The sequence below is a fragment of the Lytechinus variegatus genome, chromosome 8, assembly GCF_018143015.1.
Source record: "Lytechinus variegatus isolate NC3 chromosome 8, Lvar_3.0, whole genome shotgun sequence".
NCBI classification, from domain to species: Eukaryota; Metazoa; Echinodermata; class Echinoidea; order Temnopleuroida; family Toxopneustidae; genus Lytechinus; species Lytechinus variegatus.
This window is the reverse complement of record NC_054747.1, coordinates 19,499,795-19,519,219: the sequence shown is the minus strand read 5'-3', so window position 1 is coordinate 19,519,219 and position 19,425 is coordinate 19,499,795. Positions and strand designations below refer to the sequence as shown.

The window sequence follows — 19,425 nt, the reverse complement described above, 5'->3', positions numbered from 1 at the left end:
TTCTTCCGTTGGCGTTGAACTTTCTATATCAGATTTGGTGTTGCTCATCCTTGTGCATACATGTAGGTGGCTGTGGTTTTTCCAACATATTGCACTTTGAATTTCTTTTAAGTTATCAGCAATATCACAAAGTTAGACAGTGATTGAGTTAAGCAATAGAAAATCTTTACCCCGTGATAATGCTTGTAAAATGATCAGTTTCCCCAATGAATGGGCAGATGCAACATTTGCGTGCACTGTACCTTTGAGCTGGGGATTTTCAGGGGTCGTTAGGTCCATGTTGGGGATCATTGATGATATTCAAAAGTATAGGTATGCCTTTGTTGATGCCTTTTAAAACTGATTAGGGTCATATTTGTTGTTATTTTCCATTATATTAGTTCTTTTGCTTATTCTATAGTTTGCTTTATTCCTTTTATTTAGCAAATATAACTGAAGAGGGCCAGGGCTTTCGCAACACAGTGTATTACTCTGTTCTATTTTTGACCTTCATCTACTCTTCACACACACACACACACACACTCACCCTCTCATAAATGTATATATATGATATATTTATATGTGTGTGAGTGGATGTGTGTGTGAAGAGTAGATGATGGTCAAGAATAGAATCGAGTAATATATTTTGTATATATATATATATATATATATATATATATATATATATATATGTAAATTGTCCGTTATCAATATTTCTCTTCATCACCACTCCTTTTCTACCATCGTCAGACTCGCTTTCAATATCAGTCTAACCTCCCCCTCCCCTCCCCCACTTCCCATTCATCTCTTCCTCATTATGAGCCATCATTCATTTCTTCACATCTTGGTTGGTATGCAAATGAGGGAACTGTTGACATCACTCACTCACTATTTCTTGTGTATTTTATTTTATGAAATATTAAATATTTCAATTTTCTTCCCATTGCCCCGTGAAAAAAAGTTTCATTTATCTGTACGCATATGGAATTACTATTGTTGAACATTTTACGGATCAGTCAAGTTAGTCCTTATCTCAAATCTGTACAAATTGAATTAAAAAAAAGGAATAGTGAGTGACAGACATCATCGATTGTCTCATTTGCATATGACTAAATAGCGCATATAATTTTTTTGTGAAAAATAAGCGAAATTTTAAAATGTCATAACTTTCTTATTTTACATCCAATTATGATGAAATTGTCAGCATTATGCATGTCTGATTTTTCTCTATTGATTCAAATCAACATTTTTTAGGTGGACTTGACCTTTAACGTGGTGTCACCCATACCCATAAATCCATTACATAATAACGCTTGCTACTTACTCTCTCTCAAAAAAAAACAGACGCTACAAGAAATAATGCAGAACGATTTAGGTTTTAATTGTTAATAATTCGATAACATTTTTCAGGTGATAGTATTGACAATCTAATTCTCGGCAATTATTGGGGGCTAACTTGGTGTGGTTGATGAGGAGAACATGTGAAAGGCGTAATGAGTCGTGAATATTCTCCAAAAAGTCATTTAGTTCATTGAATGTCTCTTCTTAGAGGAGACCATATGTGCTGTTGATGATAAATGAATACAAACTAATTGACTGTCTAATGAAGATGATGTTATTACTATACCACGGAGAAAATATTTTTACAATTCTCGTTCTATTGATGCAAACAGACAATATGGAAATTCGGATTTTCGAGATGGCATAATTTTAATATTTTCATCATGGCCAATCTCATATTTTCGGTGCAGTGTTAGGATATCTTTTAAAAAGAAAACAATGACTGACTAGGACATATTGCACGTCAAGAAAGAAAAAAAGAATCTTAAAATATGTTAAACAACACACACCAGTTTCCCCAACGTTTACATTTGATATCTAGATAAAGTTTTACCTATTGCGGGAAAGAGCATTTTGTGAAGTCATTTATGTTATATGTGTCGTGTAATTGATTAACTTCTGAAATAATCAAACATTCAGATGGTTATTTTAAAACAAATCTAACTATTTTGTTAAATTTCATGTTCCACAAATCTTCATTCCGCTTGGAACCGGCCGTACTCTGAAAATAAAAAAAGTATTACATATAGTTAATAACTCTTTAAGAAGGAGATTGCTTGTAAAAAGGCCTAAATCTCTTAAGTGAGAACTGTAGTAAGACAAGCATTTTTTCATAGGCCTACTTATACGTGTCGGCTAAAACGTGAATCAAAATAAGAATAATAAGAGGATTCCTGGTTCGAAATTTACAAGGGAAAATAACAACATTATTGATGAAATCAATTTTAATTGGCAACTCTCCACCCAGGGATGTTTCACAAAGATTTAAGTATGACTAGAGTAGCACTTAAATACCGAGCTGCGCATGGCATGAATTGCTTCACTGCAGTGGTCAGACCGTGTCGTGAGGCCATGCACTACTGCGTATTTATCAATGAGATTGCACGTTGTATATCATGTACGCGTCGGCGTTTAAGTGCGACTTTCGTAATACTTAAAATCTTTTTGAACCCACCCCCCCCCCCCCCAGGTTTAAAATGGGAAGTCCTAACCAATTTTAATGTGAAAACCATTGCAGTTAACCAATTTCAGCAAAGAAATTCCCACCCCCGCCCAGTCCCTTGACAGTGTATTTTGCCACTATCCTATCAGGTGCTATGGGCCCGTGAGTAGCCAGAAAGAAGTCCTTTGCCTAGTAATTTGATTTCTTCTTAGTATCCTTTGCATGAATAGTCCCCATGGATCTGAAAGGAACGGTGAACAAACGTGTAGGGCCGCCAGAGGGGGTGATTGGAACTATGAACTATGATTCGCGAGTGACATTGGATGCGACAAGCTTAATGACGTCACTCACTCACTATTTCTTTTGTTTTTTATTGTTTGAATTATACAATATTTCAATTTTTACGAATTTGATGATTAGGACCTCTGAAGCGGAAAATTTTAAAATAATGGAATTCCACGTGTTCAGGGAGGAATGAAACTTCATTTCTCATGACAATGACGAGAAATAAAAATAATTCATATTTTATATAATAAAATACAAAAGAAATAGTGAGTGGGTGATGTCATCAACTCTCTCATTTGGATGTAACTGGCTCGTTCATATAACTATTTTGTTGAAAATAAGTGAAATTTTAAAATGCCATAACTTCCTTATTTTTCATCCGATTTAGATGAAATTTTCAGTGTCATGCTTGTTGAATTTTTCTCTTTTTATTCAAATCAAGTTTTTGTTGGGATGGACTTGTCCTTTAAAAATTTGATAGAGGCGATTGATCATTGGGCATACGTGTATTGTTATCAAATACAAACTCCATTCCCATACCAATGCGTTTCATTTAAGTCCCGCCTATCAGGGCGTGGTTTGCGCACTCGCCTCAATCTACAGGCGTATCCCGCCGCAAGCTTTAGCTTTTAGCATAGAGCTATATAGCTCCATGGTTTTAGTGTATGCGCCTGAAACCTAACATGTACATATTTATATTTTTCATAACAAAATGATATTCGTCTTAATTTGTGCTCACGAAAAAATGTAGAAATTTGTGAATTGGAAGAAAACAAAAGTTTATTTGAATTGAATAAAGGGGTGACGGGGTTTAAAGCCACCGCACACCTTACGACTGGTCTGCGACCCGATTTCCGGATAAAATGTAGTAGAATTTGATGCTAATATTGAGACATGGAATATCTTACTGTGTAATGTTCTAAATCATCATACGAATACCTATATTCAAATCATCCTTTTTAGAATAAAAGCGAATTTAAGATCTAGTCGTAATGACGTCATAGCAGTCGTACGACTGGCTACGATTTGAAACTGATTTGGCCTTTCCTCCAAAATAAAGGCTTGTAAACTTTCAAAATGGTTATATTAGTATTCTTTCAATTAATTTTAACCTCAAATAAAATGATTTGTTTCATTCACATCTTCGGAAAATGAGCAAAATGCGGTATGTTCCAAAATCGGATCGCGAACACTCGTAAGGTGTGCGGCGGCCTTCAGACCAATTACCTGTTAAGATTATTTATTAGGACATATGTAAAATTAGTTATACTCACTCACCTGTCATCTAACCGACGTAGAGAAGTTTGTTTGGACTACCACTTCCTACATCACTGATCTTAGAAGAAGAAGCATCACTTATCATGGAAGAAGTATCCGATCCAAAAAGGGCAATGGCACCTTTAGATTTTCAGTGACAAACAATATAAGAATTCACGAGGGGTCATCCAGATAGAACTATGTTTTCTTACTGAGCGAACATAGAAGGCTATATATTGTATGTACCGACAAAGAGATTACTGCTCACACTTACATTATTTTTATCAATGTTATATTTATAACTATTATTATCATTATTCTTTTCATCATCATCATCGTTATTATCATTTTTTTATTCAATACTTTCTCTTTATTATGTAATATCGATGTTTTACTTGTACATTGAATTGCTTTTCTTTTGTATTATTTCTTAATTGTATATACATGTAATGTGTTTTATTATACACGCACGTTCTGGAGAACAGCCTTTGGCTGATATCAGTACGCGTACCGTGTCGAAATAAAATAAAACGAAATGAATTAAGAAAATGATCATTTAGTGTTATTTCATCATCATTATAGACATTTTGCTATTTTTTAAAGAATTTTAAGCAGAGGACCGATCACGACCACATCAGGGGCTCTGTCGTTTTATATTATTAAGGAGGCTTCAATTTTTTCAGCACGGGCGGCGGAGCAGATGATTTTTCTTTGTTCATGGGGGGATATCTTTTGTTGCGCCCATCCCACACACACACAAAAGATAATCCTCTGCTCCGCCGCCCATGATTATCAGTCAAATAAATCTATTAAAAAATGTCTTTATTTTGCTTTTGACTCCCCTCGGCAGTTACGGGAGTGGCGTCCAGAATTAATCACTATGGAGTGAATACCAAGTTTGAGACACGCTTATCATTAAACCTATTTAGAATGGGGTACGGACCAAAAAATCATGAGTTACTGAAAACGGCATTAATTATTCACACGATCATTAGAGCGTAGGTGGACATTATCCTTCGTATTGGAAAAATACTTTCTGAACGTGACGTCATAATTTGATAGAGCATAATAGGAATACGCGTAAAGTGAGTTGTCAGAGACAAACCAGCTGATTAATGCCAAGATGGTGGCGCGTGGACGTCAGCGCGTAAGGTAAATACGTGAGATCACACACAGTGAAAACAAAATTATACAACGCTGTTTACTACATGAACCTTACAGTAGTTGTTTAAACAGTTTAAACAAGTGTTTAAATCTTAAGCAATAAAGTTTAATTTTCAATATCTAATATTCAATGAATTAAACATGATTGTTTAAACGGTTAAACAAAATTCATGCAGTAAACTGCGTTGTATAAATTCTTAAACAGCGTTTTTGCTGTGTAGGCGGCGGAAGCGGAGGGGATGGGGGACTTGTCCTCCCCCTAGATATCAGGTGGAGGGGACGGTGGCCCCCCCCCCTTAAATGGAAAGATAGAAAGAAAGGAAAAAGAAAGGAAGGAAGGAAGAAAGAAAGAAAAAAATAGATAAAAAAAGAAAAAAAGGAAGAAGGGTACGAAGAAAAAAAGAGAAAAGGAAAAATAATAAAGATAAAAAGAATAACAAATAAAATGAAATTAGAAATATTAAAACCTATTTAGAATGGGGAAATATGAAAGGTTTTAATATAAACATTTTACACTCGCTTGCTATGCGATTTTGTTCAGAGAAAGAATTGATAGGCAATTTTTTCGCATCAAAATGAAGGAGGTTTAGGTCAAATATATACATTGTATTATTCGAATCTAATTTTTTTTTTTAAATATCGGTGGTGATTCTAAACCACCACGATTTCATAAAGATATCATGTTTATGATTACCAAAAGTAAACAGAATGTTGTGTTTCATGGTCTAAATTGTGAAAAGGTGCTTAAAATGTGCTCAATCGGATAAGTATATCAGATATTTCAGCGCTAACTCCGAGCTCATGTTAATTGGTTAGGTAACGCCATGGGGATAGGTCCATGGTAACGCAGACTGTTCTTAACTTGAAAACGTGTTACAGATTGAACATATTAAAAGAATTAAGGAAGATACTCATCGTTTTCATGATAACAAAAAGTGTATGGAATGTTCCGTTTTAGGTCCTAAACTGAAAAAAACAGCTTGCACTCTGCGCTCGCTTTAATTATATATTTTAATACCAAAATTGATAAGAATTGTCCCGCTTGAAGGTTTAAATCTTCACATAAAATGTTATCTCGCAATTTGCACTCGTATACTTCGCTCAAAAGCGTGCTAAACTGTCCAGTTTTCAGGTAAAAAATATCCCAAAATTCGCGCTCGCCTCATTCATTTAGGCCTTATTAGATATTTAATCTTGTTTGTAAGAAAAAAAAAAACATGTACTGAAAGTTTCAGACTTTATTGGGAACTACCCCTCAACAAAAATTTGAAAATCAGCTTTCAGCAGCGGGTGGCAATATTTTTTCCGCCCCCCCCCCAAAAAAAAAAATATATGCTTCCGCCGCAAATGCGTGAGACTTACCGGCAACATGTGGGCAGGCCATCGAAGTTCCACTGATGGTATTGGTAGCATAATTAGAGTCAATCCATGTAGAGGTGATATCAGTACCTGGAGCAAAAATGTCTAAGCAGCTACCGTAGTTGGAAAATGAGGATCGTGTGTCGGAGTTGTCTGTAGCTCCAACTGTAATTGCCTGAAATTTGGAATTCACAAAAAAAATATATGTATTCGTATGCAGATCAATAATTTTTGCAAATTATCACATTTAGAAGCACAGCCAGTCGGCTGGTCCTCAAAAGGTAGCTTCATTAATACCAGAGATAATATGACTAGAAATGTTTCGCATATTTATTGAGCTTGGTGCGGGCCAAACACCTCTTTTAATGCGGTCATTGCCGTTCTACATGTAAATATATACGTATCACATTTAATAATTTTGGTATCATTATATGACGAATTATTCTTTCAGGCCATGTGTTTGATCACATAAAATAAACAAACCCACACACATAGGCCTGTATATATATATATATGTATATGAATCATGAGAAAGGGACACATATCTCACCAACAAATTAATCAACAAATTAATGCAAGCGCAAAACGCGAGCTGATAATTTTTTTGTATACTGGCCTGAAAACCGGAAAAGGTACCTGTTTAGGACTGTTTGTAGTAACTCATGAGGAGGATACATACACAAATAATGCGAGTCCCTAGAGAGAGCTGAAATTTCTTTTTATTCTGATCTGAAAGCTTGACATTATAAGCATTTTTGTTACCAATGATTAAGATAGGTATCTAAAAACAACAATAGATGCAAGCGCAAAGCGCGAGCTGACAATTTTGATATTTCGATCTGAAAAAGTGACAGTTTAATCGTTTTTAATAAAGGACAATATATATATCCAACAAAAGATTATTGCAAATCGAAGCGGGAGTTCTTTTGAGGTTATGAACTGAAAACAGGACATTCTATTCACCTATTTGATCATGAAAAGTCTGGGTTTTTACTATAGAAATGATGCGAGCGCGAAGCGCGAGCTGAAATTTTTTATATTCCAATCTGAAAAGTGGACATTTTGAGCACGATTTTAAATAAAGAACGAGTTGTGTACCTAAATCTCGCTTGTTGATTTATGTGTAACATTACAATCTTATTTTGTTTTTGCTCATGCATGCGGAATTATTGGGGGGCAAAATGATATGTTTGCCCCCCAACCGATATTTTCATCGATCGCCCCCCTGCCCCAGGATCGACCCCTCTGATTGCGCATTCATGAAGTATCAATTTTTTTTTTTACTCACACGGTAGATATCATTTGGGCTCAAAATGAAAGTTTTTGCACAACTTGCAGGAGAAAACAGATCGAGTTAATTCCATTTTTATGCATCTTTTTTGGCCTAAAATTCACTTATTTATCAAAATATTTCATTCAAAATAAGTGACCATATAAAGGAGTAACATTTTTTTCTTCCCAATGAGTGCAATTATATTTTATTTCTTTAGAGGATAGAGTGGGTAAATTCCTTGAGTAAAAAGGTCTCACAATTCACGAGATTTAAAAGGGAGGTGAATTCTGACACGAGATTGTTAGAATAAATCTGACTCATTTGTTAATTTTGCATAGGGCTCTGTACTGCAGTCTGGATTAGCTTGCTTGATCCACAATGGTAAGAGTGGTGGAGTGTCATCTTTCAAACTTTTCAAAACAAGAGTGGTCCATTAGCAATGCAGACCCTTTTTTTAAACGCATACATATTGATAAGATCACAGTAATAGTTGCAATGGCCTTGTTGTGGGTGTTGTTATCTGTTCGATTGTTGTTTTTTTTATTTGTTTGCTACCATGACCGTTCCAACGCGCAAAAAAGGGGTTCTGACTTCCACGCGAGGATACACGTAAAGCTATAGTCACAAATACCTTTATGAACGCCTTCCGAACGATTTCATACCATGTATTGCTGTGCATAAAATACGATCAGTGTGGATTTCACGCAAGGATATAGAGGATACACGGTAAAAAGGCTGTTTAAACTGTTTATACAACACTGTTTACTGTATCAACCTTTACCTTACAATAATTATATAAACAGAATACAGAAAACAAACAATAATGTTAAATTTTCAAAACTTATTTCACAATAATGAATGGGTGTTCAAATTGTTCACTACTGCAAGGTTGATATAAATAGCGTTTTTATGAAGTTAAGAAGCGATTTTACTGTGTACGCTTGTATCCCCTGTTCGCTCTTGGATCTTGGACTTGTTGAACTTACCGTAGAAGCACGAGCAGGGGAAGTGCTGCAGGCATCCTCATTAGAATTACCAGCAGCCACGGCGGTTGGAACCCCATCAGAAATAAGACTCTTGACAGCATTGTCAAGAGTTAAAGAGATTCCTCCTCCAAGTGACATTGAGGCAACGTTTTTGTCTCCCTGTTTGTTGGCAGCAACATATTCCAAACCTAGGTTGATCGTAGGAAATATGTTGTATTAGGAATTACAGTATGCAAGCACATGAAAAGAAATTAAGCTTAATCAGTTCACAAACAAAAGAATAAACCTTTACGCTCATGAATAGGTATCTGTTTAGACATTTTGATGTTCATCAATATATATTCATTTTGATGTTCGGCAATATATATCATTTATATTCATGGTAGTAAAGTCTACACTTTTATCATCAAAATATATACATGTATATGTATATGATATATATTGCTGAATCATAAAATGCCTAAACAGATACCTATTCATGAGCATAAAGGTTTAATCTTTTATTTGTGAACTGATTAAGCTTAATTTCTTTTCATGTGCTTGCATACTGTAACTTAAGATTGGAAGAAATCATGTAACTGGTAAACACTTTACTAACATGAATATCAGTGTGTGGGACTAGAGTTAAATTTCATGGTATCTTTGGAAGAGTTTTTAAAGGTGAAGAAATAAAATATCATCATTGATTTTAACATATTTTAACAATATCATACCAATAATTAACATACACGAAAATCAAGTTAAAAAATTGTTTGTCCGGGGGTCAAACTCAAGGTCAAAGTTAAGGTCAAAGGTCATGACCTTATAAATTGCTCCAATACATTATTCGATGCATGTTTTGGATTCCTCTCTGAAATTCCTATCAAATGATACCAGTTTCATGAAAATTGGTCAACACGTAACAAGGCAGTGGCCATTAAAAGTTGAAGGTCACGCCCATTTTTGTCAAAACAAGAAGAAAAGGGCGGGCCGTAGCGCGAGAATCGACGGACCGATTGGACTATTTTTTTTTTGTTTTGTGCTTGGATCATGGTGAATTTTATGTATACCAAATTACAACGAATTCTGAGATGGTCGGGTGCAAAACTGCACATTCATTGCGTGAATTGGCATGGAATGACTCCATAGTGAGTGAGTGACGTCATCAGTCTGCCAATTTGCAAACAAACCAGTATGTGCATATAACTGTTTTGTGAAATTAAGCGAAACATTAAAATGTCATAATTTTCTTGTTTCACATCCGATTTTGATGAATTTTCATTGTTTGCTTGTTCGATTTTTCTCCTTTTTTCAAATCAACTTTTTATTGGGGTGGACTTGTCCTTCAAGGAAAGTTTTAGTGTATTGTAGTAATTTATTACTCTCACATCAATATGTTGCATGTAATTTAGGATACTTTACCTGAGACAATACCGGAAGTGCTGCCCGATCCCCAACAGCCAAGGACTTTGACTCCCTTGATTTGTACCCCCGTCGCTACACCATAGGTATTGGAACCAACTGTTCCAGCGCAGTGGGTTCCATGCCCGTTACAATCTTCCTGTAAAATAAGAAAACAAAGAATCATTTGTTACACACCATGCATGAAAATACGAAATATATTTTTCAATATAATAAGGAAAAGGATTGTATGGGAATGACATCTTGGGTCCGCTTATTGCAAACTCATTATTAGGTCAGTTTACCTGGCAACTGAGCGCTTACTAAGTGACTCAAAATTTTTGCTGGTGCCCCCCCCCCCCTAATTCGTACCCACGGTACGCCACTGAAACTCTTTAAGCATAATGTATTCTTTGAAAATGTGTATCACGAGCCATCCTATCATGTTCTATTGAAAGAACATGTGATCTACTGATAGATGTGATAAAAAGAGGCTTTTTAAGAGAAATTTTTAGAAAAGTAATGGGAAAGTTGTTCACATGTGACATTACACATCTTTGTCGCATTGCCAATGGGAGATTTGATTTACATTACAATAAAGATCTAAACTTTAAATGCTCATAACTTTTTTATTATTCACTCATTTTTTCTCAAATTTTCGCTTATCTGTTTCTTTGATTTTTCTGTTTTCGCACAAGCTATCTTATTTCAAGGGTTCCATTTTATAATCTTGATATCACGAGATCGAAATCTTGATATCAAGAAATAGAATTTCTGAGATCAACAATTCGATTTCTTGATTTTCTTGGTATCAAACATTAATTTCTTGATGTCAAGAATTGTTAAGTGATTTATTTCGAGCACAAATCATTGCAAGAATCAATTCGGATATCGAGCACAACCGAACTCAAAAGTTGTGCAGAATTGAAAAACAATGTTTATTTCCAGCGTACAATTAATGCAGAAAATCATTCTGCTTTCGAACTCAAAACTTGTGCACGATTTCATTGTGATTCGATTTCGAACTCAAAACTTGTGCACGAATATCAGGGACCGCGGAATGGTTCTCAAAGAGGAGTGAGGCAAAAGTGGGGGGCTGACCATGCAAAAAATCACAATAATATAGTAATTTTTACGTTTTTGTACATGGTTTGGGAAAGAAGAGGGGCTGAAGCCCCCTCCCCCGCTTCTGCGGCTCCTGATATATTCCGTACCAAGCGTCCGTCTAAGTTTACGTACGCAATTTTGGGGTTCGAAATTATGTTGCCAGCTTGCAGTTCACTCACTGTGTTTGTGATATTTCTTATCGATTCACCTAATTTCGACAAAGACCTCACAGCTGTTCTTTGTTATTTGGCATTTTCAATACATTGAGTCTGTTCTTGAAACCTCCGTCGGTCTCTTAGCTGAAATTCCCTATTATTATACGGCTGTGGTACTTACGTTTCCACCATTTGCGTAGTTGACTAATTGCTGTGCACGACCACCAAAGTTACTGTGTGAATCGTGAACGCCGGTATCGATTACCCACACAGTATATCCACTTCCAGTGCCTGTGATTAAGAGAGAAATCGTATTTAATACATTCATCGTCGGCGTCAATGTAATCACAGCCTTCGTTGTCGTGATCATGACCAAAATTGGTATAAGGGTAACCTGATGTGCGGGGAGGAAGGCGATGTGTCGATAAGATGTATTTTGCTTTTCTTTATAATCCTTTCCCCTTTTTTCCAGGGTTTTTTATATTCTCCCGTTTTCTCTATTTTCTAAGAGGTATCTTCAGTATCATATTTGCTACTTTACTTAAAACACATATTTGTATATAATGTGAATAGATAACAATCGGTTCATTGTCTTGCTTTGAAGTGTATCGATACCCTTAATGATAATGAACAAACTTGTCAATTATGTACATGTAACTCTGAACTGGTTTACTACCAAATTATGTTTTTGTTAGAAACAGGTGAACTATATTTCTACTTGTTTTTTTTTTTCAAGACTAGAGGGAAACAAGCAAAGAGTAAAAAGTGACTATATTGTGAATCATTTTTATTTTTTCTATTTGTGTTGTTAATATTTGTGCAGTCCTAAGGAGAGGGTCTTTATTGTTATCGGCATTATCAATCGGTATTTTGCAATCGGGATATACGAAATTCACATACAAAATATACATAGATAACACAACATGATATGCAACAGGATGTGAGACATTCATCTTAATCAACACTAAAGGTAGACAAATGGGCAGAGGAAAGGGGTGTTGCACTATTATAATAGCACAGACAGACGTAATATCAAAACTTTGTAAAGAAAATTAACAACAAGATGTTCAGAATAAGAGAAAGAAAATTCTTACCACGTGGACTATAGCTATTGTCAAGAGGGAGACTCCTTTGGTCGATACGGTCTAGACCCCATGTAACCTGACTACGGTAGACGCCATCCTGTTCAATGTACTCAATGGCGGGAAGTCTACGGACCTGTAGGAAAGACGGGGTAAATGTTGTGTAGTTCAAGAGATTTCGTTCAAAAACAGCGACGGAAACTAAGATTAAATATTCAATAACTCAATCTACCTCAAGAAATGAGGTGATCGGATTTATTTACGATACTATACACATTCTCTTTTCGCATGGGTCGTGTCATAAAATTGGCTCTCGCTATGCAGCTTCAAAACTACCATGCGTCAGTTCCAAGTCTGTTCTACTGGCAGCATTTAACCCCCCCCCCCCCCCTTCTCATAAAACTTCAGTAGACTGTCCATCCCAACTGGAGAGTAGCATTCTTCCTTTCATTCCCCATTCCCTTGTCCTAAATAAAAGCTGATATGTTGCCATTCTTGATTTGAGGTCCTACATTCTTATACAGTGTTTAGTTTAATCTTCAAAAGCGATAAGTAATGGTCAAAAATTAGGCGCATTACCCGAAGTAGCGCCAACTGGTCGCCCTACCCTAAAATATTTACCTCCAATTCGTCTAATGCCAGTTAGTCCAATTGCCAACTCGTCTACTATCATTCCGGCTAACATCAATTCGTCCACTATCCACATGGTCTAACTGCTAATTTGTCTAATAACCAGTTTTAGTCCGTATAACGTTTGGCCTAATTAGACTATTGTGCAAAATGAATGAAACTTAAATGGATATTAGACCAACCGGTTATGATAACAAGTGACCATAGACGAAATTTTGATGGACGGAATGGTATTAAACTAAATTAAAGTAGACCGTGTGGTGAGTGGACGAGTTGGCTGAAGACCAATTGGCGATTTACCTTCTACAACTCCCACTGCTATTCCACTGCATGGGAGAAAATTATCTGGGGGATACAGTCATCTCCAGAAGAATTTTATTTCTGGGTAAATTAGGAGGAATTGAAAAGGAATGGATACGGAAAAGGAGAAGGTACTTACGATATCGAGGACATCATCTGAAAGATCAGCAGCAAAGCCATTCAGGACGCGTCGGAAAAGTTGGCCTATTTTCCCACCAGAGAGACGAACGGTAGAAGCGATTTCATCAAGATTGGTGTCATCCTGTCATTAAGTCATTCATTTCGATAAACAAAATATGTTATAACAAGGTATTGGTGAATTAAGGTTACGCTATGCATGATTTTTTTTTATGATAACCGACGACTTGTCAAAGTGGAATGATTTTTTTTTCTTAAGGGGAACAAAATGGTAGGAGAAAAGTTTACGTTTGATTAAAGGCAAACTATAAAATCATAACGTTGGCCACAAATGCGTTTAATCGTAGGACTTCTTGTAAAGCGTTTTCGGGCTTATGTATGGTACTGATTCTGGGTCCCGTCTTACAAGGTGTTACGATTGATCCGATCAACCGCAACTATGGACGGCCAGCGATGTAAATATTTATAATGCATGTTTGTTCAAAGTATTTTCTAGCTATGAAGTATATCCGTGCATTCATTGTTTTCTTGAAAATTCACTGTGCTTCTCTTTGCATACAAAGGACATTGTGCATATTTTTCGTAGAAAAAAATTATGACACTGATGGATTTCCATAGAGTTATGATTGATCGGACCATTCGTAACTCTTTGTAAGACAGGGCCCAGGGGTCCGTCGCAGAAAGAGTTGCGTTTAAACACAAGTCAAAAAATCAATCGCAACTCCCAAATGCGCGCTGTTGATTGGTTGAAAATGAAGTTGTGCATGATTTTTAGAGTTGCAATCGATTGGCCGCGGAAATATTATACTTACGCGGAGTTTGATGATGTACTTTCCCGGGATAGGTTCAGAGTTCTCGAGAAGTGGGGCGAGTTCTGCCGTGGCAGCAGCCACAAACATGAGGGCAACGAAAATATGCATCGTAGCTGAAGGAAATAAAAATATAAAAATTAGACATTAACATAAAATTATAGAGAATGGATGAAATAATAGTTTCTGAATGATATGTGAAATTGGTAATAACAATGGAAGCTAAGAAAACATGCAACGTGGCTGAAGCAAAAACTAATTTGAGTATATTTTATCCAGTGAACAGAGAATCGCTAATTCATATTTTTTTAATCATAGATGAGATGGTAATTCGAATGATTCTCAGAAAACTAATCCAATCACATGACCAATGACATTCTTCTTAAAGGGAAATGGACTTTCTGGCTATATAATGAGCCATGAATAGTCCTAAAGATACCATTTAAAAGGACATCCCAATACGCGGACTTTTGGAACCAGATTTGAAGCTCATAATTTTACTGGGAAAGTGTTCTTTTTCAACTTCTTGGATGTGTGGGGGCTTTTTTTTCTTTCCTTTTCTTCTACTTCCCCTGCGAGTACAACCCACCATCTGGTATAATTATAACTGTACAATTTGTATTTGCATTCATTTTGCACAGTTAACACTTAAGTCCAATTAGACCAAACGGTATATGGAATAAGTGGTTATTGGACCAACTGGTCATTAGACGGAATGACATTAGACTAAATGAAAGTAGACCATGTGATGAGTGGACGAACTGGTGGTAGACCAAAATGATAGAAGAGCTGGCAATTAGACGAATTGGCATTAGAAGAAGTGCAATAAGCCCGTAGCTTAGGATTTGTATGATTTTGTTTTGAAATAAGTTTCCTAAAATAATGAAGTGTTCTGGATCAAAAACATATTCACACGTTAGATGAATTGTATATGAAATAAAATATTTTTTTAAATGTTAAGTTCTTCGGGTTTTTTCCATGCATTCTACCAGGTTGAACAATAACAAAAAATAGTGCCTACTCATAAAACGAGTAGTGAACCAATTTTCAAGTATATTTTATTAATTTTAAATCCAAACATAAAGGATTACAGTCAAAATAATATCTACATTATTATATACACCGTTAAAAGTTACAATCGGATAGATAATCATACTGATGCACCACAGAACAATAACAAAGGCACATTGCAAACAATTGTTCTTTAGATCCCAAAGTAATATAATCAAGATCACCGAAAAATGCAATTGACTTCCATTTATTCTATGCTCGTTGCTGCAGAAAGTTTCTTTTTTAGATAATTAAAAAAAAAAGAACGCGGTTTATCTATGTGTGGACATCCAACCTTGTATAATTCATAATGAATTAATCTATTGAAATCCAAGATGTCTGTTGCCCATATTCTGAACAATCAAACCATGGTTTAAAGTTGTGGTTTAACCGTGGAGAGCCAATTGGGATACAAATCTCTCTAGCACAGTACACATTCAATATATTAACTCCCATGACACCCGAATCGTTCATAATTGTTTGGGAATGATAACTGAATTATTTTTCTTCATCATGAAAGCCAAAGGAAGCCAAAGTGAGCAGAGAAAAATATATGCAATAGAGACAGAACTTTGGAATTGTTGACTCCCCATAATTTTAGTAGAATTAGACCGTGGTCTAACTTAGAATAGATTTATTAGATTTAGATTTATTTATTTTCGTTCAACAATTTTTTTTAAAAATGTAATCAAATATGGGCATATGGGTCCAAATTGAGGTTTACTTAAACCTTAAAAAAAGTCGTTGCCACAGGATTATACAACAGCTTTCCCAATTCTTCCATTTCTGTTTTATACAAATCATTACATGGAAAATATGCTGATAGGACTGCACATAAAGCCCGCTGCAGTACAGAACTCTTCCATTGGTAGTCCCCCAAAAGACTTCACACATAAAGAGGCAGACGGAAATAAAACATGAAAACAACATAATAATGAAGATGTCTTGTTGAGCGCACATTTCGTCTAAATACGCTCTTGGCGCTTGCAGAGCGACAGTTCATTTGGATATATTATATACACATATACTACAAATGTAAATTTAAACGAAGGCAATAAAGAGATCATAAAGTTACCACAAATACAAAAGACGACATTATTTACAAAAAAAGGAAGAAGTACAATTGAGCATCACCCACTGGAATTTCTACCTACATCCTAATCGGGCTTGCTGCTCCGTTCAGCCACAATTTAAGGGGCAAGCCTGGCCAGCTCAGTACTCACAGGAGTACCAGCCCCCATACAGCCATAGGAAACTAGTCAGACCAGTGAGTGATGTCAAAACAAGATTAAGATTGTGTTTTCCATGTATATAGACAAATTGTATTTCTAATAAAATGGATGTAGTTGTCGAATGCCTTAAACGATGAACACATATGTTTTAAGATGAATTTTGACTGAGGAAGTTGATTCCACATCTTGGCCGCAGCATGTCAAAGGGATCTATTCCCCAAAACAAAGTCGGGTTAGAGGAATTAGAAGCAAATTGTCACTTCCGGATCTTGAGGTACCAGTTAGATTGTAGGGATGTACAATGTAGGGTATCTTAAATATATTGAAGCGACATTTCATGAAAGGCTCTATGGAGGAGTAACATGAGATTATATTCAACTCTTTTGTTAGCAGGCGACCAGTGGAGAAAACGTAAAACTGATGTTATAGAGGACATTCTAATATAGTTGTGGATGTAAGAGGGGGTATGCGATGTTAGCATCAATTACGATCGTGGCATTCCACAAGCCATGTGTCATATTTTCTAATGCCCAAAACTTCAGGAGTAGCCCAAAATCAATACCGTGAAGGCCATGCAATATGCCAAAATCTAGCAAAATAATAATGATAATAATCTTCCTTAGTTTTAACATTCATTGGTATCGTTTTTCTTTTTCAATATGCAACATTCTTATAGCGCTTAATACAAATGTTTCTAAGCGCTGCATACTATTACCCCTACTTTAGCACGGCTACCCAATCAGGGTAGCCGTGCTAAAGCAGGGGTAATAGTATGCAGCGCTTAGAAACATTTGTATTAAGCGCTGCATACTATTACCCCTGCTTTAGCACGGCTACCCTGCTCATTGCACCCGATCAGGGTAGCCGTGCTAAAGCAGGGGTAATAGTATGCAGCGCTTAATACAAATGTTTCTAAGCGCTGCATACTATTACCCCTGCTTTAGCACGGCTACCCTGATCGGGTGCAATGAGCATTCAAGGAATTCCTTCCATTTGCTACACCTGGGTTGAGAGTGGCAAACGTAGATAAACGCCTTGCCAAAGGACATTAGTGCTGTGACTTATCCAATGAGCCACAGCACCTCTACATTCATCCGCTGTCCCATGACGTTTGCTCCGGCGACAATATTGCTCTGCTGTAAATTCCACTCACTAATCGAATGACCAACTTCAACCCTGGGCTTAACATCATACCATACCCCAAGCCTATTAAACCCTTACACAAAACCCTATTGCAACCCTAACCCTAAATCCTAGAAGAGACTACACCCGGAGCAATTGTCGTAGGAGTAAATATCGTGCCACATTGTCGGTGCATCTAGATGACGGACACGAAAAAAAACATTATTGATATTCTTTAAACAGCCCCAAAAAATAAAGATACCCTTATTCTGAATGATAGAAAGCTTCATACTCACAAGGTTCTTGGCTTCAAAGCAGAGTTGATCTGGAAGAGAGCTTCTGGAGGTCTTCAGAGTGATGATCTAGTTGAGCACTGATCAGATCTGGTGATGAGCTAGGCTGGATGAACTGTATTTAAGTCTTCCAGGAGCAACAGATGTTACTTTCTCAAGAATCGCGTGACGCGTCAGTGGGGTCAAAGTTTGAGAAGCCTCGTGATGGAAATTATACTCGTAAGCAAGAACTTTTATTTCGATCATTATTTCTTTTGGTTATGTAAATATCCAAACTGCACCCCAGGCAAGGTTTATTATCTATGGTCTTTGCGTCACAAACTGAAAAGTGCATAGAACTTTTTATCCTTTTTAACAGTTAATATTTCACAACTAAGTTAAAGCAAATAAAAGTAATTTCCTTTGTTTTTATACCAGGTACGGCCAACATGCAGGACAAGCATGATTTTCTTAAATACAGTCAAGGTTTCTTAACCCTAAAAGCCCCTGAAGTGCAGCAAGACCAATAACCTTTTATTATATTTTTTGCATTTCTCCTAACTTGTTAAGTGCATACAAAAACGATAACTTTTATTGCAATACCACGTAACCTCTGCAATTCAAAAAGGTGTATTAATTCTATTACAGATACTTGTGCATTTTACGACGTGTTATATTGTTATATAACACACGCAAGTCTTTTTTATTTACCCTTTATGCCCTTATCAAAAGCACGACCTTTTATATTATATAATATCTCAATCTAATGAAAGCTTAAATTAAAACACAATATCTTTTGATGTTATTATTCATTCATATTTATATCATAATTATGTTGAAAATACAAAACAACTCCCTTTATTTCTATAGTCATTTTCTTTTCAACCACAGAAATAGTGAGTTTTTGTCATATAACTGTCAGATCTACGTTTAAGTTTCTCATTAATCTCTGCATTATCAGTCATGACACTTTTCACATATACCAACAAATCAAATCATAATAGGAGTCGTACAAAAAAAGTATTCTTACTACACAATTACCCCCTTCTCCAAATTCGTTGAAGTACAATTATCTGGTTCCAATTTGAAATCAAATGATTTGGAGGTCTTAATACTTTCGGTCAAGAATTGTTGGACAGGCGTTTTGGGGTGGTTGAAAAGGAAAATGAATTTCATTTGTAATATACATACTGTATATCTGTATGTAGCCTTTATTTTGAAAATTATAATTCATCTCAAGCAAGGAGGCATCTAGTTATCACGTCTATTGGACTAAATTTGTCGTAGAATAAACGATGAACCTCTATTCCATGACATATGTCGATTCCCATGATAATGCAGG

At 36.0% G+C, this 19,425-nt stretch overlaps 1 protein-coding gene across 1 annotated transcript; it reads right to left on the bottom strand.

Moving 5' to 3' along the window:
* Positions 1-1,339: 1,339 nt before the first annotated feature.
* Positions 1,340-18,214, bottom strand: LOC121420116 (aqualysin-1-like). The gene is made up of 10 exons (XM_041614651.1): positions 18,108-18,214; positions 14,411-14,523; positions 13,600-13,722; positions 12,543-12,666; positions 11,630-11,739; positions 10,208-10,346; positions 8,807-8,994; positions 6,551-6,722; positions 4,046-4,165; positions 1,340-2,041 (listed from the first exon to the last, which is right to left on the bottom strand). The coding sequence occupies exons 2-9, from the start codon at positions 14,516-14,518 to the stop codon at positions 4,053-4,055; spliced, it is 1,077 nt and encodes a 358-aa protein (XP_041470585.1). The 5' UTR covers positions 14,519-14,523; positions 18,108-18,214; the 3' UTR covers positions 1,340-2,041; positions 4,046-4,052.
* Between the last annotated feature and the right edge of the window lie 1,211 nt (positions 18,215-19,425).